Raw genomic sequence first — 15716 nt, 5'->3', positions numbered from 1 at the left:
TTTTTTTTTGACAAAACTCTTGATGATTTACATTGCCATTTCATTGACTTATTCTTTTAAGTGAAAAGGTATTACAAAAAAATAAAATAATAATAATAACTTAAGGTCGATAAAAAGGCCAAAAAGGAAAATAACAGTACTTAAGGTCGGTTTAAAAAGGATTAGTAATACACGTATATAATTTCCATATAGTATATAGTTCCTGCCCCTTTTTTTTTTTCTTCTTCTTCGTCTCTCTCGTAACGCGCCTGAGTCCTCTCGTCCTTATCTCGATTTTGGCCGATTGTCTCTCTGATTGCGAATTAGGGCTTTTTCTGAAGATGACGACTGCAGCTAGGCCAACGTGGGCTCCTGCTAAGGGAGGTAACGAGCAGGGTGGTGCTCGGATCTTTGGCGCGTCTCAGAAGTACTCGTCCCGAGATGTCGCCGCTCACACAACTTTAAAGCCAAGGTGAGGTTTCGAAAAATGGTTCTCTTCTTTGATTCGACGCGTATCCGATTTGATGTGAATTCAATCGAAATTTATCTTTGATTGATGAGATTCTTCAGATATCTAGGGTTTTACTGCAATAAAGAGTATTTTATAATGAGATTCGGTAAAAGCTTGTGTACTTTGTCTTTGGTTAGCTGAGATGGATTAGTATCGTGGCCTGTTTGTTACTGGGTTCCTATTGTAGTTTTGAGGATCAAGAGTAACAGATTATGCAGCTGTGTAAAAGATTTGATTTTTCTAGGACTTATCTGTGCTTGACATTTGATAGATTTTGGTTTCTATTTACCTACATCTGCCTCGTTGTTTACGGGATATATATTAACGTGTCCTCCTTTCTTAACTTTTTTGGTTTGGCAGGAGGGAAGGGCAACACACTCAAGAGGAATTGCAGAAGAAAAATCTTCGTGATGAGCTTGAAGAGCGTGAGAGGAAACATTTCTCATCCAAAGACAAATCTTACAGTGGTAAGTAAAATGATAAATTTCAAGCCTTTTCACAATAATTTTGTTAAGCTTCTACCTTTTTTTCTTTTACTACATCTGTACTAATGATCTATTCTTTTATCATTAGATGATAGAGACCGCAGGAGAGGAAGTCAGCTATTACTGGAAGGTTGGAGAAAATTCATTTTTACTTGATTCTTGTTTGTGACACAGAATATAGTTTGATCATGCCTTCTAACGTGGATGTCCTTTATTTAGGTTCTAAAAGGGACCCTGAGGATCGAATTGTTCCTCGCAGTGTAGATGCTGATGATTCTGATGTTGATATCAAAAGTGATGATGATAGGTACTATTTTTCATCTCTTCCATTCTTGTCTACCTCTTTTTGGAGTTCTTTTTTTTTTGCTGTGCTTTAAATTTGGCTAAGAGTATTATACTGGGGCTGTACCGAGAGGCCTAGCTGAACCTCTTTACTTTTCATCTGGGGCATAGTTTGGGGAATATGCAGTTGATGCTATGATAGATTTTGTGGAGTTTTTTTCAACTCGTGATTGTCGTTTATCTTGGCGAGTTTGCTATGCTTTATATCTACTCACAGCCTCTAGTTCTTTCAAAAGTATCTTACGATTTGCTTTTCTTTGTTAGTGATGATGAAAGTGACGATGATGACGAGGACGACACTGAAGCTCTTATGGCTGAACTTGAACAGATAAAGAAAGAGAGAGTGGAGGAGAGGCTCAGGAAGGTAACGTGTTCTTGTTTGTGAGATGATTCTGCTCAGATTACTTTTAAAAAACGACTAGGATAGGGTTTCTCTGAACACATTGACATATGGAAGATTTGTCTTGTTACAGTTAGTGTGCTTCTTTGTTAGTAATATATGTATCATGCACATGTTTCAGGAAAAGCAGCAGCAGATGGAAGAGTTAAACGCCAAAGAAGAGGAACTTCTTAAAGGGAACCCACTGCTTAACAACACTCCAACTTTGTTTAATGTCAAAAGGAGGTTAGGATTGTGTTGAAATCTTGTTTCTTCATGAATCTTGGGATGATATTAATTTGGAGGCAGATACTTAAGATTTTTTTTTGCTGTTTTCAGGTGGGATGATGATGTGGTATTCAAGAATCAGGCACGTGGGGAAATGAAAGCTCCTAAGCGCTTCATCAATGATACAATCAGGAATGACTTCCATAGAAAATTCCTCCACAGATACATGAAGTGATTGAACAAGAGTTTTATTTGCTACTTGTCTGTATGATGAATGAATTAAGGCTTTTATTCTGTCTGGGATTTACGATATCTCTTTGTACCAATACAGAAGCCAACCAACAACTGTTTTTTATGGTTTATATCAAAAGCTTATGCGCTTGACTTTAAAGCTATTTCCCAGATTCCCTACTCATTTAATTCAACATTGACACCATGTCACTTTACAAAATTGGAAAGTAGCATATGATGGATTAGTCGAGTCTCTGATTGTATAAACCTTTTTTCTATCGTCTTTTTTTGGTTCGCATATTCTTATCAAAGATGGCAAATGCTAATTTTCCTGCGAAGGCAGAAATATGCACAGAGGCGGTAGCCAAAGGCCATGGCAAGTAGAAACCATAATTCTTGCAAGCCGCCATTTAAGTTGACTGTGTCGAAGGATGATGAGGTCTGCAAAGTCCTGCAACCGCCTTTGCTCTCACATTCGAAAAGTTGGTCCCCTGTGTATTGAACTTTCAAAAGCAGCCTGAAGCCGTAGTGCATGAAGGACAAGTACTTCAACCACTGCATGAATTTGGGTATGTGCTGCATTCCCAGTTCAAAAACGCATCACTTGATGTTGTTAGCATAAGCACTTCGAATTTTTACCTGAACATAAGTTGTGGTACCTGAACATAGTAGCCTCCTGTTAGAAGAAACAGCATTAGTACCGAAGATGCGATCATGCCAGCTCTCTTAATACTCAATACTGAAGCTCCTAAGAACTCTCCTGCACCCTGCGGTTACATTTGTCTCAGTTTTGGAAAAAAGAGAAAATTTCTCAGGATTTTCTGTGCTTACTTGGCTAGTTATGGCTATAAGTAGTATTGTCAACAAGGTGAAAAGGAAGCAAGGGATTGTCCTCTTGAACCCAGCCATGAAGTAGACAATGATCATGAAGATTGTGGGGTATAAAACGTGTGCCACCATATCACATAGTGTACTGCATACGTAATACACGCTTAGTCTGTACATGTCAGCTTTTCTTTCTTTCACCAGGTATATCTTCTCGAAGGGGAACACATATACTGCTCCAAAGAGAGATGAAGATGTCCAGAAGATGCAAATATAGAACATCAAACCAACCTGCATATAGACGAGCTAAATTAGGAGGCCTGCCTACAACTTTGGTATAATCGCTCGCAAAATTTATGTAGCTTCGTTATTACCTGGTCTCTGAGGTGCGCCTCTGTGTCTGTCTTTGATTTCCACCAGAGAAGACCCAACACAACGGCCACGCCAAGTGATTGAACTAGCCTTAGCTTATCAAAGTAATCTCTACGCCTCTCTCTGAATGTTCTTCTGAAAATAATCAAGAACTGATCCCACCATGAGAGCGTCCAGTCCTTCTTCACTTGGATTGCTATTTGAAGATGCTCTGGGGCCTTTCTATTTCTATGGTTTTCTTCCTTCTCTTTAGGCTCCAAGTCTGTCTTGTACCTTAGTTGCAGGTACTGCAATCATAACACTAGGATATATTGAGTCCCATTAAATACACAAGTATATAAATAGTCCTATGACTTTATCTGATACTTACTTTCACTATCACGTCGTCAGAATCAGGTTGAGAGGTTTTTGTAGCCAGAAGTTCGTCCGGGAGACTAATGTCTGACACCTGTCCCGTTGCCAAGTCTAGTAAGAACTCTGCAGGGTTCATTGCAATTTCAGGTAAGATTCTCAATGATGAGAAATAGTCCATAGATTCTCTGGCTTTTCCGTAGAAAGCAGGGTGCCCTTCTGAGATCAGTAGGAGCTTGTCGAACATGTGAAACATTCTGCTTGATGGTTGGTGAATTGTAGTGATGACGGTCCTTCCTGCCTGCAAAAGACAATTTCTTTCAAGAAATTTGCTAGTAATCTACTTTCATGGTAAAAGAAATGCAGAACACCTTAGCTACTCCTTGCAGGATATGAAGAAGTTTGGTGGCAGAAGTGGAGTCAAGTCCAGAGGTTGGCTCGTCCAGAAGCAACAGAGAAGGATCTACGAGAATCTCGTATGCTATACTCGTTCTTTTTCTTTCTCCACCTGATATTCCCTTAACAAAACCTCCTCCAACTCTTGTGCGACGGCATCTTTCATAAGGACAATATAGTTTAGTGTTTCTTCTTTCCAAGAAAACTCTCTGGACATGTTTAAAGAAAGTGTACGATTTCTCGCAATCTCAGGAAATGTGTAAAACATGTACCTTTCAAGGCCTAGCTCTTTGATGATCATCTCAACTTTACCGTATTTTTGTTCCTTGCTCATGCTATTTGGAAGTCTCAAAAACGCAGCGAATGCCAAGGTCTCTTCCACAGTAAGTTGTGGCAACAGAACATCGTCTTGTGTCACGAATCCAATTCTGGAGAATAATCAAAGATAAGCGTATATAATATATAGTGGTATTCAGGTAGAAGTAATTAGCTAATTCTGCACGCGTGTCTCTGGTATCTAACCTCCTCTTAACAGAGGGACTATAAGGAATGTCATTGTAGGTAAGTTTGCCTTTGACATTATCTATTAATCTTCCTCCCATTATCTTCAAGAGTGTCGTTTTGCCACTACCCGAAGGACCCATTAGTGCAAGGATTTCTCCTGGACCCGTACTTCCTGTTATGCCTTTCAAAATATGCTTGTAACCATCTTGATCCGGATTTGTATGTGTGACCACCTTTGACACCATTGTTCTCACCAGATTTGCTGAGCTAGCTTGGCTTTTTCTCACTTTATACTCCACATCTTCAAACTGTAGATTGAGACTATTGAGTCTGTCTCGTAGCGAGAAAGAAAAAGCAAAAACAGAGAGAGAGAGAGAGATGGAGGAACCTTGAGGAATATGGGAAGAGGGGCATCTTCTTGAGGATAAGAGGAAACAAATTCTTCATGGATATCAATTTCGGAGGAGTATTGGTTTCTGAGGTAAGCTTGGGGCATGAACTCCATGTTGTGAACTATGCCATTGCTGCCTGAAATCTGCATTACATGATTGTCTTCAGCTTCTTCTGTCGATCTTCTGATCTCCATGTTTTTGTATAAAGTCTTGAGATGCAAGAAATTGATCTTGATATAGGGCTGTGTTATATAACGGAAGAAGTGTGTGGATCAACTGTGTCAAACCTGAAACTTTCTTGCTTTTTGTGTTCTCTTTTTCATTTCCTTTTTATCAGGGTGTTAGTTTGGTAGACCACATTCTTTCAATGTTTTGTATTTTAATGGGATTGAGTTCCTTTAGTTTATGCATGTGGTTGACTTCCACAAGGAGAAGATGAAATAAATATCAGTTTCATTTACTTAATTATTTGGTAGGTTAATAATAATCATTTCCATTTTTATGGTGTAGTCAGCCAAAGAGTCCTTGCCTGCCCCGTTGTCCACCACATTGAGTATAAAGTGATAACTTGTTCTAATGTAAAATTCGGAAGAATTACATTCATATTGTAAATTTCTGAATGTTTCCTAAGAATGTACACACAAAAATCACTAAAAGAAATCCAGACTTTCATCGCCGCCGCTGGTGGTCATATGTTTGGAGAGGGAGGGTATGGGACTTGAACACAAATAAGACTTCAAAGTTACCGCTAAATGTCTCTCTCCTTGTACACGCTGACGACATTTACATAACGTTTAAGTATTATTATACAGTAGCTAATGTCAACAAAGTTGATATGGCCGAGTTGGTCTAAGGCGCCAGATTAAGGTTCTGGTCCGAAAGGGCGTGGGTTCAAATCCCACTGTCAACATTTGTTTTTTCTTTTTTGGGCTTCTTCAGTGCCAACATTATTTTCTTTTTTATTTGGGTTTCTTTTTAGTCTTTGATGTCAAAAAAGGAAAAATTTGACAGGCCAGCCGTGCTAAAAAAAAAAAACCAATTATTTTTTCCGCGAGTCGATGTCTTAAAATGTTAAAAAATATATATAGATACGATCAAGCTATCTCTTGTTAGAAAATAGTAGATCTTCGATTGAATCAGCTCCTCCGAAAGAAAAAAAACTCAAAAACCTAGCTCTCGGATTCTCTCTCGATCCTTAGTTCGGGGGTTTCTCTGAGGAACACAAACACTGACTGAATTAAGAATTGCGATGGGGTCCAGATCTCGGAGTGACAATTTCCAGTCCGGCGATGGCGCCAGTCCAGGGTACGTTTTTTTTACCTCCGTCATTGCATGTTTGAATCCAGAGGATCAATGAAACAATTAGGGAAAACTCTCCTGATCTGTATCTCTGATACCTCGTTTTGTTTTAAGTTTTTGTTGCGTTTGTTGGAGGTTTAGCTAAATTTATGTTTCGCTTCGAATTTGTGTCGCAGGAAAATTTTCATCGGAGGATTACACAAAGATACCACTAACAGTAAGTTTCTCTCGTTTTTCTTACTTTCTCGTCTGCTTGTTTTGATACAGAAATCGCGTTTTTGGGTTTCGTAATGGTTATTTGTTTAGTTTCAAAACATAATCTGTACTGAGTCCTTGATGTCGCGGGGTTACGGATTGTTGTAGTCATGTGTGCCTGATGTTAGGCCTATTGGGTTGTTGATGGTTGATTTTTACTGCAGCTGTGTTCAATAAGCATTTTGGCAAGTACGGGGAGATTACAGATTCAGTCATTATGCGAGATCGACATACAGGACAACCTAGGGGTTTTGGTTTCATCACCTATGCTGACCCTTCTGTTGTTGATAAAGTTATCGAAGATACTCATATCATCAATGGGAAACAGGTCATTTGGGAATTCGAGAATTTCTCATTGATTGTTAGTTTTCTGATGTTTATTAGCATACCTTTATATCAAATCTTGGTCAATAATTCTGTTCTTGGACCGATGGAACAGGTTGAGATCAAAAGGACTATCCCGAAAGGTGCTGGTGGCAATCAGTCAAAGGATTTCAAAACGAAGAAGATTTTTGTTGGTGGTATACCCTCCACTGTTACAGAAGGTATACCTATCTCATGGCACATCTTGAAGCTATTGCGTTCTCGTGAGAGTGTTGGTATTCTGTGCTTATCGTTGTTTGTTTTGTTGATCAGATGAACTCAAGGACTTTTTTGCCAAATATGGGACCATAGTGGAACACCAGATTATCCGAGACCATGAAACAAACAGGTCCCGAGGTTTCGGTTTTGTAATTTTTGACAGCGAAGAGGTCGTAGATGAATTATTGTCCAAAGGAAAGATGATCGATATGGCAGACACTCAGGTAAGCATGTTTGAATGGGGCCTAGAATTGTGTGGTACATTAAAACATATGGCATATCTTTCCTTGTTTTAGTTCAATTTCTTTGCTTGTTCCTTTCATTATACACGTTAAACTTAGTTAGTATTCGGCCCATTAGCTTCTGCCAAATGTAAGGAGGTTGTCACAGTAAGCTAGAAACTCCCTGCTATAGTTTGCATCCAATAGCATAGCTAGGTTAATAAGTTGCTTTGTTGTAGGTGGAGATCAAGAAAGCCGAACCAAAGAAATCTTCTAACCGTTCACCTCCTTCTTATGGTAGTCACCCTAGAGGTCGTTCTTTTAACGATAGTTATGGCGGATATGGTGGACCTTATGGAGGTTTTGATGGAGGGTATGGTCCTCCAGGTCCCATTAGGTCACATGGAGGTCCTCCTAATAGGTTTGCTGGGGGATATGGGTATGGTCGTGGCGGTGTAGGCCCTGAATTTGGAGGAGGGTATGGTGGTTATGGCGGTGGCAATTTAGGAGGTTACCGTAATGAACCTCCCCTTGGCTATTCTAGCCGTTTTGGACCCTATGGAAGCGGGTTTGGTGGGGAGGGTTATGGCGGTTATGGTCGTGGAGGAGGGGAAGGCTACGGTGGATATGGCGGTGCAGGCTATGGTGGGGCATTTGAATCTGGTGGCCCAGGTGGCTATGAAGGAGCAGGTGGTCCCTATGGGAGGGGATATAGTAGCAGTAGTCGATACCATCCATATGCAAGATAGGCTCGAAGTAACACCGATCAGATCCTTTTGGTAGACGCTATAGAAGCTTCTCACATGATTCTCTAGATTCGTGTAGTTGCATTCTAGAGGAAACTAGAGTTATCATGTAGCGGCCACATCAGGAAGGATTTGCTAAGGACAGGAAGAGCATCAAAAGTTTTAATTCTATATTAGACATCTTCTAGTGTGTGTCTTTGTCTAATTTAAGTGTTGTTTTTATCTCTTAACTTAGATTGTGACTTTAGCATATTTGGTTTCGGAGTTTGTTTTCTCTCTGCCATAAGAATGATCGTTTGGTGCTAGTCTCGTTAGATGATCAATTACTCACTCACTGTTAGCTCCCCTCCTCCGTTGCTTAGTTTGCATAATCTCACGAATTAGCTTTGCTTAGTTTGCATAATCTCACGAATTATTTTAATCTCTGCATAATGTGCATTCATCATTCTTTAGCGCTCAAGTTGAATGCTTTATGTGGTCTCTTATTGCTTGTAGATTTTGTTGTTTCGAACTATGATTGGGAATTTTGAACAAAGATTAGAGTTCAGTTAGGTATGGGTTAAGACCTCAAGTGCCAGTAAGTTTTGCTTTCTTTTTTTTTTTGTGGTAAACTGTTTACGTAGGTTCTACCTACAAATTGGCTTAAGAGGTTTTAAGATCAAAATTAAAAATTTTAAATAAAAAATCCCTAGATGTTTATTCAATTATCAGGAATTATTGTACGGGAATGATAGTTTACGTATAAATCGTTAAAATGTGTTTTGAGGCCATGGTTACTTATTTTCTCTTTGTTTTTGGTTTCTTTCGGATCAGACCGTGTACTTGTTGTATAGTTACACTTTCGTTTTGTACCAACATTGTGGATTTTGTTATCTATATAGTTTATCATCAAAATATATTAGAGTTAAATCATACAGAATATATATCAGTTTGTAAATACGTTACATTATGAAATTCGAACTGTTCTATATGTACAAATACATAATAGAATCTCAAATATTGCATTACAATTGATTATGACTTGTACTTTAACTGAGCGACAGAAAATGACTATTGTGATGTCAATAAAAAATGAATCTCATTACTGGAAGCGTGAAAGTATAATTTAGTCTCGAAGGCCCAAAATGAATTCATTAAAGCCCATTTTAGCATCATTGGCGCGTTGCGAGCTCGCATTTTTCAAATAATAGCATTATTAGAGTTTCTTTCCTCTAAACGCTTAACAAACGCAAACATCTATTTTATTAACTAGCTAAGAAAACGACAATCTCGGGTATTCAGGTCAGCAGAAAACTGATATTTGGAAAATCCACTATTTTTAGAAATACATTTTTAATTATTACGTTAATTTACGTCTTTTTCCTAACTTCTGATAGCTTTTTTCTTTTCTTTTTCAGTTTCATAATTCTATTACTGTGGACTATTTTTAGAGGTTTTCCTATTTGCAAGAAGGTAGAGAAACAAAAAAGAAGAAAGAGAAACAAAAAGAGGAACAAGAAAAATAAATGGAAGGAAAAGAGAAAGAAGAAGCGAAGAGGAGAATGATGATGAAGATCAAACTGAAGGAGACAGATCAAGAGATAAGCCAAGACGACATTAAAAGACAAGAAGCTTACAACATGTCTCCACGTGCACGTGGAGGTGGCGGCGATGGTGGCTCGGTGGTTATGATGGGCAAATCATCGAGCGTGAGGCAAAACTGTTTATGCGCACCAACCACACACCCTGGCTCCTTCAGGTGCCGTTACCACCGTCGTAACGCTGGACTCGGTATGTCACGTGGCATCTCTGTTCCGTCTAACCTTTCCATGTTGGCAGGAGGAGGCTCTAATTCTACCTCTCCCAAGTCCTAAGTCGTCCCCATGGTTAATAATATATAATGTCTTTCTTTTCCATTTAAATTTCGTTCTCCAATGTGCGTGTATATATATAAACGTGACACGGGCTTTGTTTTTCTTTTCTTTTTGTTGTTAATAACGGATTTACTATGTTCTTCTTCAATTTACGAAAAATGCATAATAAGTAGAGGAAACTCTGATATTCATTGTTGCTGCTTGCACAAAAGGAATTAAATTAAATTCAAGCGATCTTGTGTTTTCTTTTCCATGCTAAAAAAAAAGGATGAAATTTCTAAAAAATCTCAGTCACTCAAAACAAGCTTCTGAGGGAATATAGGGTTGGAGTTTAATCAGAGGCATACAAGTTTTTTTAAAAGGTCAGAGTATTGAGAAACTAAAAGTAAATGGTAAAATGATAACATCTAGTAAAAAGAATGTGTATCCAAACATCTGAGACCCAGAACCGTGCTTAAGTAAATATTGACTAGAGACAATAATAATAAAATATTTTTTAACTTTAAATATTAATGTTTTCCATCAGATGAGAATTTATTGGATTGCACAAATTTTACATCATATTAAAAACATATCAATAAAAAAATTATATTTCAAATATGTATATCAAATGTATAAATGACTACAGTAATGGATAATCAAAAAACAGAAATGTGTTTGTAAAAATTAATATTATTATTTAACAAAATAAAAAAAGTACAAACAAAAACTTAGTTCTAAAATCTAATATTTTTTAGTTTTTTATGTTGTTTGGTGTCATCTGTAAATCTAAACATAAATTTTTATTATTTGTGGTTGTAATTTAGAAAAAAACTTCAATAGAAATGATTGAAAATGAAATAAAAGTAAAAAAAAACAAGAAATACAAATATCAAACTTAATGAATTTGGTGAATGTTAAAAAAGACAAATTAGAATAGAAATAAACTCAATAAACTGTTTATTCTAATATTGCAATGTTTTATTTTGTTTTATTTACTTTTTTTAACTATCTTCTATGTTGTTTTTTTATTCTTATTTTCATAGAGATACTAACCAATAATATTGAACTTACTAAAAACAAATTAAAAAATTAAAGAGACAAATATGTATGTGTAAATCTTGCAAACAAAAGATTCCACGTTTTTCTCCAAAAATTGAGGCCCTAGGCCCATGTTTTTTATATTATACCGTGACCACGGCTCTGATGAGATCTACAACACGATGGGCTCTCTAATAAATTTACATCAAGATCGAGGAAACCTAAAAGTAATCTATTGTAGAAATAAGAAGAAAAAAATTTTGGTCGAGAAAACTTTTTTGGTTCAGCAGTTCAGGAGGTGGTGGGTCGTGTCCAAGAGGTTTGAGATGTAATTGTATTCCCATAGTAAACTTTTTTGGTAGATTCGTCCCAATACGCCTGCGAGAAGGGGTAATCAAATCAAGTGAGTGACAATGAGTTTAGCGACTGCGTTTCCATTTACAAAACAAACGAATAGTGAAACGGCAAAATTAAAAAAACGCTAAATACCTGCCATCCCGAGGGGAGATGTGCTGAGAGTTTGGTCAGATCAGGTTTTTGTTGCTTTTCGTCTTTTTTCTTAGACTCCGCAGCTTCATCACCTCCTGCTCGTTCTTTCCTCCGTTTCACTTTCTCACGCCTAATCTCATCAATAACATGTTTACCACATTAAGTAACTGAATCATGTTTTTTTTTATGGTGGAGGAGGAGACAAATGAATTTTGCATTACAAAGAGGAACTAACCAGTCACCACCGAGAGGTTGGAAATTTGCATTGTCTTTGGCCTCTCCACTCGCGATTTGTCGGGATTTCCATTCTTCGATTTCCTTACGCCTTTTTCTATCTAGGATCCCGTAATCTTCTTCTTCTTCTTCTTCACTATCGTTTAGCTCCTCTTTTGCAGCTTTCCACTGAGCACAAGTGGAGAGACAATTAAGTTTTAGCTATATGATAAACTACAATAAAGGGTTCGTTTGAAAGGATATTTCAAGAAAAAAACAAGAACGTACCTTGTCCACCAAACTTGAAACCTTCTTATTTGACCTTAATGTCGATGTAGCAGTAACTGTCCGCTTTTTAGGCCGTTTCACTGTTACCAAAGCCGATGAGTTATTAATAACCGAAAACTATGAATGTAAAAAGCAAGGTTTAAAACCATGATTAGAGATCAATGATGAATATAAGGTGATTAAAAACCATACCTTTAGATTGACCCTTTGCTAATACAGACGATACACCAGTAACATCTGTGGATTGAGAAGCACTGCTCAAAGATGCCATTTCAGCAGAGGCATTGGATCTGGAGCTATGCTCTACAGCTATAGAAGAATTGCTTGGGATATTGAAATTAGCAGAACCAACTCCACTGGGATGCGGCAATGACTCTGCAGAGCTAACGACAGGAAACAGCGGAGCTGCACCTTTGAAATCGTAATAAGCTTCACCGGCACAGGCTGCTGCAGGAGTTACTTCACTTGCACCAGGAACAGTGTCATAATAAAATGCCGACGGAGGCAGAGAGACTTGAGATCCATCGACATGGCCATAGAACTGAGTGCTAGGAGCTAGAGCAACAGAATTGGTAATATATTGATAACTGGACTCCGAATAGGGCAAGTTGTATTGTGCCGCATAATCAGCAGATTGCTGCATATAAGATTGTGGTACGGTATAGGAAACTCCCAGAGAATCACTTGACAAAAGTGGATGTACATGACCACTTTCGAGAGGTGGTGGTGGAATTGGTTCACTATAACTGTCTGGTGGAGGTGGAGGGACATCTTCACTCTCAGACGGCGGTGGCGGAACCCATTCCTCACCCGGAGGTGGTGGAATATCCGTCTGAAAGTCGGATGGCTCTGTCTGATTGGACATCTTACCATCTGAAGCCTCTATCACTTGAACAGAAGATATTGGAATTGATTCTTCAACCTCCATATCCACATCCATGTCAATATCTTCCACAACTGGAGAGCCAGCCTTCTGAAGCATCTCACCTGAAGGAGTACCAACAGATTGCTGATCTTGATGGCCTCGTACAGAGCTGGGAGATCCATCACCACCCACATCAGCTGATTCATCTGAATGAATAGTTTTTCCAGTTTGTGCTAACTCTCCTTCTTTCCTACTGTCCTCGGATTCAATTTCTGCATTAGCCTCTGCTACCAACTTATCTTTGGGAGAGCTTTTGTTAGGTTCTGCGATTTCTTCCATTACTGCGGATTTTGCAAGCTCATAAATCTCATCATTAACACCGTCTTCCAATCGCTTCAGTTGTTTCTCAGTGTGGAGCCAAAAAGAAAGTAAAGGTGAGGTTTCCAATATAAGCGCCTTTACATCAGAATGCCTAACTTCAAGCTCCAGAATGTACTTTGATATCTGCTCATTGCTGTGAACGTTCCCACGAGACCTAATTTTTTTAGAAATTAAAGATAATCATATTTTAAAGAAGATAAGAGAACTATGATATATTTACCTAACAATATAACGTGTAAATAAGAAGACGCAAACAAGGATGGCTTACTTCTTCAGAGACCTCAGCTTCTCCAGTAAGCTTTCGCTTTGGCTCAGCAGGCGAGACGGGAGGTCAGTAACCGCTCCTTGATCAAAAGTAGCATTCCCATGATCTGGATTTCCTGGCCCTTCAAGTTCCTCCTGACATGGTTGGTAATTAACAGCAGAGTCTATCTGACATTCAACTCGATCACCATCAGTTCCTAAGCTTTTGACATAATGATCTTCACTTTTGCTTCTCTCACCCAGCTCAGCTGTTGAACAATCAGTTCCTGTGTAAATATTTTGCACGGGTTGCTGAAAATAGCTTGGTTCAACACCAGATATCAGGGTGTACGCATCTGTAACCATGGCCCCAGGCTCGTTGTACCCAGTCCCATATGCACCGGCAGTCTGAGTCAAAACCGCAGGAATTTCCCAAGATGTTTCCCCAGTTACTGTATTCCAGTAATAATACTGATTGCTCTCCTCGTGCAAAATCATCTTCCACTGCGAAGTAACATCTGTGGGAGCATGGTGCTCCAAAGACACGGTGCCAGATGCTTGAACTGACGAATCTACCAGCTTGTTTGGTCTATCCGAGATTGCCGAGTTACTCACTGCGACATAACCACTAACCGCTTCAGCCTTAAAATCAGGTGCAGAAGAATCCTCCCCTGTTTGCTGTTGATCAACCATCTGCATGGTGGTGTCTGCACAAGATTTTATATTTGTTTCTTTCTGTCCTTCGTGGATTAATCCATCAACCTGGTTTGAATAAAATTCATCAAGACTAACAGAGAAAACATCATCAGTATTTATATAAGTAAATTATTGTTACCTGCTCGTTCTTTACGGCTAGGGAACTATCTGCAGTGGCATCATCTGCCCTCTCAACCGAATCCTCTTCCACCTCATCATCACTATACTGCCCAAGTAAAAGCAAAGGGTTTTCTGTTTTCTGACCTGAAAAAAGAAGACTAAAGCGTCAAACTTGAGAAAAACCCCACTAACTACAACCCTAGACTTCAGTTAGATAAACAGATGAACAGAGTAGCTATAAGATATTTTAGGTTGCATTCGAAAGTAAAAAGGATGGAGAAAAGCGTCGGGGAAGATTTATCAGCGACCTGTCACAAATTAATGACAAATCCGTCAGTTTAAGCGTTGCAAGCCAAAACAGCCAGAGACATACGAACCGCTAGGAGCTATGCCCAGAAGAAAGTCCCCATAAAGCTTGAAGCTGCAAAATAGAGCAACTCATTCATAATATCACCGTGGCTTGGCCTGAACTGATGTCACACGATGTCCCCAAGACCACAGCCATTCTATACTCTGAGAAGAAATTTTCAGGGGCAAACAACATAACATGTGTTTGGAACACAAACAAGAATTCCCAATTTTGCACCATTAAGATGTCGAGCACTTAAAGGCGTTGCTACATAGCGGAGTTGAAGATAGCTGATGGAACCCACCTGAAGAAGAAGGTGAATTGGGTAACTCATTAGGTTCTTTTTGCTCCCTCTCAACTCCATCACGCACATCTGAGCCACCCAAATCTCCTACAAAAGGCGGAAAAACGAAATTCGGAAAATTCCAAAAAAGGTAACCAGAATCTTTATCACCCGCACGCACTTAGTCGGATTGATTAACTAGCTCAGGATTTATCCAGAAAAGAAACGATATCGAAACCTTGAGACCGTCAGTGACTCTACAAATCCAACTCTAACATATTCAAATTCCCTTAAGAAAAAAAATCACATGATCTAGTTCCAAACAATCCGGTAGATTTCATCGATCAAAAGAGAAAGAATCGAAATCGATAAGATAAGTTCACAAAGAAAAAGCATACCAGAGGGTTCCGCAAAGAGATCAAGCTTGACACGACGGCCGGTATTATTGGCCGCAAATCGACGCTCTTTTCTCTTTCCCATCAGATTTCTACTCTCCTATAGACTATAACCTTCGTTTTCAGCGGAATCAAGCCAAAGGAAAAAAGAAAAAAACAGAGAAAGCCTCTCGCGTCTCTAAAAAAGTGCGAAGATGGATGCAAAGGAAGAGCCCGACCTATCGAGGGTTAAAAACTTTACTACGGACCAAACGACAGCGTTTTCTCTAATAGCCGCCTTAGACGTAGTGCCGTTTTTATTAGTGCATGTCATGCCGTTTTAAATGATAAGTACAGTTTGCGCCAAATCAAGACGCATTATCGTTGATGTTTCGATAAAGGATTCTGATTGAGATTCTATGAAACTGCTTTTCCGATAAAACT

The 15716-nt window shown here is 38.8% G+C and overlaps 5 protein-coding genes and 1 non-coding gene across 8 annotated transcripts; 4 read left to right on the top strand and 2 right to left on the bottom strand.

The window, feature by feature from the left end:
• Positions 1-173: 173 nt before the first annotated feature.
• LOC18025382 (protein CWC15 homolog) lies at positions 174-2319 on the top strand. The gene is made up of 7 exons (XM_006407188.2): positions 174-451; positions 851-957; positions 1064-1105; positions 1195-1282; positions 1582-1681; positions 1839-1942; positions 2036-2319. Exons 1-7 carry the CDS (start codon positions 321-323, stop codon positions 2157-2159), a joined length of 696 nt encoding a protein of 231 aa, XP_006407251.1. The 5' UTR covers positions 174-320; the 3' UTR covers positions 2160-2319.
• Positions 2320-2461: 142 nt separating this feature from the next.
• Positions 2462-5189, bottom strand: LOC18025381 (ABC transporter G family member 26). Its single transcript, XM_006407187.2, has 9 exons — positions 4992-5189; positions 4622-4911; positions 4372-4527; positions 4075-4258; positions 3723-4004; positions 3355-3639; positions 2987-3271; positions 2815-2922; positions 2462-2731 (listed from the first exon to the last, which is right to left on the bottom strand). The coding sequence occupies exons 1-9, from the start codon at positions 5187-5189 to the stop codon at positions 2462-2464; spliced, it is 2058 nt and encodes a 685-aa protein (XP_006407250.1).
• A 635-nt stretch (positions 5190-5824) lies between these two features.
• On the top strand, positions 5825-5905 carry TRNAL-AAG. Its single transcript has one exon. It is a non-coding gene; the product is annotated as a tRNA-Leu (tRNA).
• A 201-nt stretch (positions 5906-6106) lies between these two features.
• On the top strand, positions 6107-8994 carry LOC18025380 (heterogeneous nuclear ribonucleoprotein 1). Its single transcript, XM_006407186.2, has 6 exons — positions 6107-6300; positions 6471-6511; positions 6714-6877; positions 6989-7094; positions 7186-7355; positions 7592-8994. The coding sequence occupies exons 1-6, from the start codon at positions 6245-6247 to the stop codon at positions 8099-8101; spliced, it is 1047 nt and encodes a 348-aa protein (XP_006407249.1). The 5' UTR covers positions 6107-6244; the 3' UTR covers positions 8102-8994.
• A 513-nt stretch (positions 8995-9507) lies between these two features.
• On the top strand, positions 9508-9951 carry LOC18025379. The gene has a single exon (XM_006407185.2). It carries the CDS (start codon positions 9604-9606, stop codon positions 9949-9951), a length of 348 nt encoding a protein of 115 aa, XP_006407248.1. The 5' UTR covers positions 9508-9603.
• A 1121-nt stretch (positions 9952-11072) lies between these two features.
• LOC18025378 lies at positions 11073-15482 on the bottom strand. Of its 3 annotated transcripts, none has more exons than XM_024159264.1 (9): positions 15297-15482; positions 14575-15006; positions 14286-14410; positions 13476-14212; positions 12154-13361; positions 11962-12041; positions 11696-11862; positions 11461-11590; positions 11073-11349 (listed from the first exon to the last, which is right to left on the bottom strand). In XM_024159264.1, the coding sequence occupies exons 4-9, from the start codon at positions 14147-14149 to the stop codon at positions 11263-11265; spliced, it is 2346 nt and encodes a 781-aa protein (XP_024015032.1). In that variant the 5' UTR covers positions 14150-14212; positions 14286-14410; positions 14575-15006; positions 15297-15482; the 3' UTR covers positions 11073-11262. The 3 variants fall into 3 exon arrangements, with proteins under 3 accessions (XP_024015032.1, XP_024015033.1, XP_024015031.1); XM_024159265.1 differs by having other exon boundaries at positions 14644-15006; XM_024159263.1 differs by having other exon boundaries at positions 14920-15006.
• Positions 15483-15716: the final 234 nt, after the last annotated feature.

The sequence above is a fragment of the Eutrema salsugineum genome, unplaced genomic scaffold (genome assembly GCF_000478725.1).
Source record: "Eutrema salsugineum unplaced genomic scaffold, Eutsalg1_0 scaffold_13, whole genome shotgun sequence".
Classification (NCBI taxonomy): Eukaryota; Viridiplantae; Streptophyta; class Magnoliopsida; order Brassicales; family Brassicaceae; genus Eutrema; species Eutrema salsugineum.
Note: the sequence above shows the minus strand (reverse complement) of the source record. Positions and strands in the feature narration are given on the sequence as shown.

Coding starts and splice junctions, on each gene's coding strand:
- LOC18025382 (XM_006407188.2), top strand. CDS start 321: ATGACGACTGCAGCTAGGCCAACGTGGGCTCCTGCTAAGGGAGGTAAC. Junction 1,283..1,581: donor ATCAAAAGTGATGATGATAG/GTACTATTTTTC, acceptor TTTCTTTGTTAG/TGATGATGAAAGTGACGATG. Junction 1,682..1,838: donor TGGAGGAGAGGCTCAGGAAG/GTAACGTGTTCT, acceptor CACATGTTTCAG/GAAAAGCAGCAGCAGATGGA.
- LOC18025381 (XM_006407187.2), bottom strand. CDS start 5,189: ATGGAGATCAGAAGATCGACAGAAGAAGCTGAAGACAATCATGTAATG. Junction 4,912..4,991: donor CTCTTCCCATATTCCTCAAG/GTTCCTCCATCT, acceptor CTCAATCTACAG/TTTGAAGATGTGGAGTATAA. Junction 4,259..4,371: donor AAAGAGCTAGGCCTTGAAAG/GTACATGTTTTA, acceptor TCCTTATGAAAG/ATGCCGTCGCACAAGAGTTG.
- LOC18025380 (XM_006407186.2), top strand. CDS start 6,245: ATGGGGTCCAGATCTCGGAGTGACAATTTCCAGTCCGGCGATGGCGCC. Junction 7,095..7,185: donor ACCCTCCACTGTTACAGAAG/GTATACCTATCT, acceptor TTTGTTGATCAG/ATGAACTCAAGGACTTTTTT. Junction 7,356..7,591: donor TCGATATGGCAGACACTCAG/GTAAGCATGTTT, acceptor GCTTTGTTGTAG/GTGGAGATCAAGAAAGCCGA.
- LOC18025379 (XM_006407185.2), top strand. CDS start 9,604: ATGGAAGGAAAAGAGAAAGAAGAAGCGAAGAGGAGAATGATGATGAAG.
- LOC18025378 (XM_024159263.1), bottom strand. CDS start 15,378: ATGGGAAAGAGAAAAGAGCGTCGATTTGCGGCCAATAATACCGGCCGT. Junction 15,007..15,296: donor TCTCTTTGCGGAACCCTCTG/GTATGCTTTTTC, acceptor CGCCTTTTGTAG/GAGATTTGGGTGGCTCAGAT. Junction 14,411..14,919: donor CAATTCACCTTCTTCTTCAG/GTGGGTTCCATC, acceptor TTCTTTTTTCAG/GTCAGAAAACAGAAAACCCT.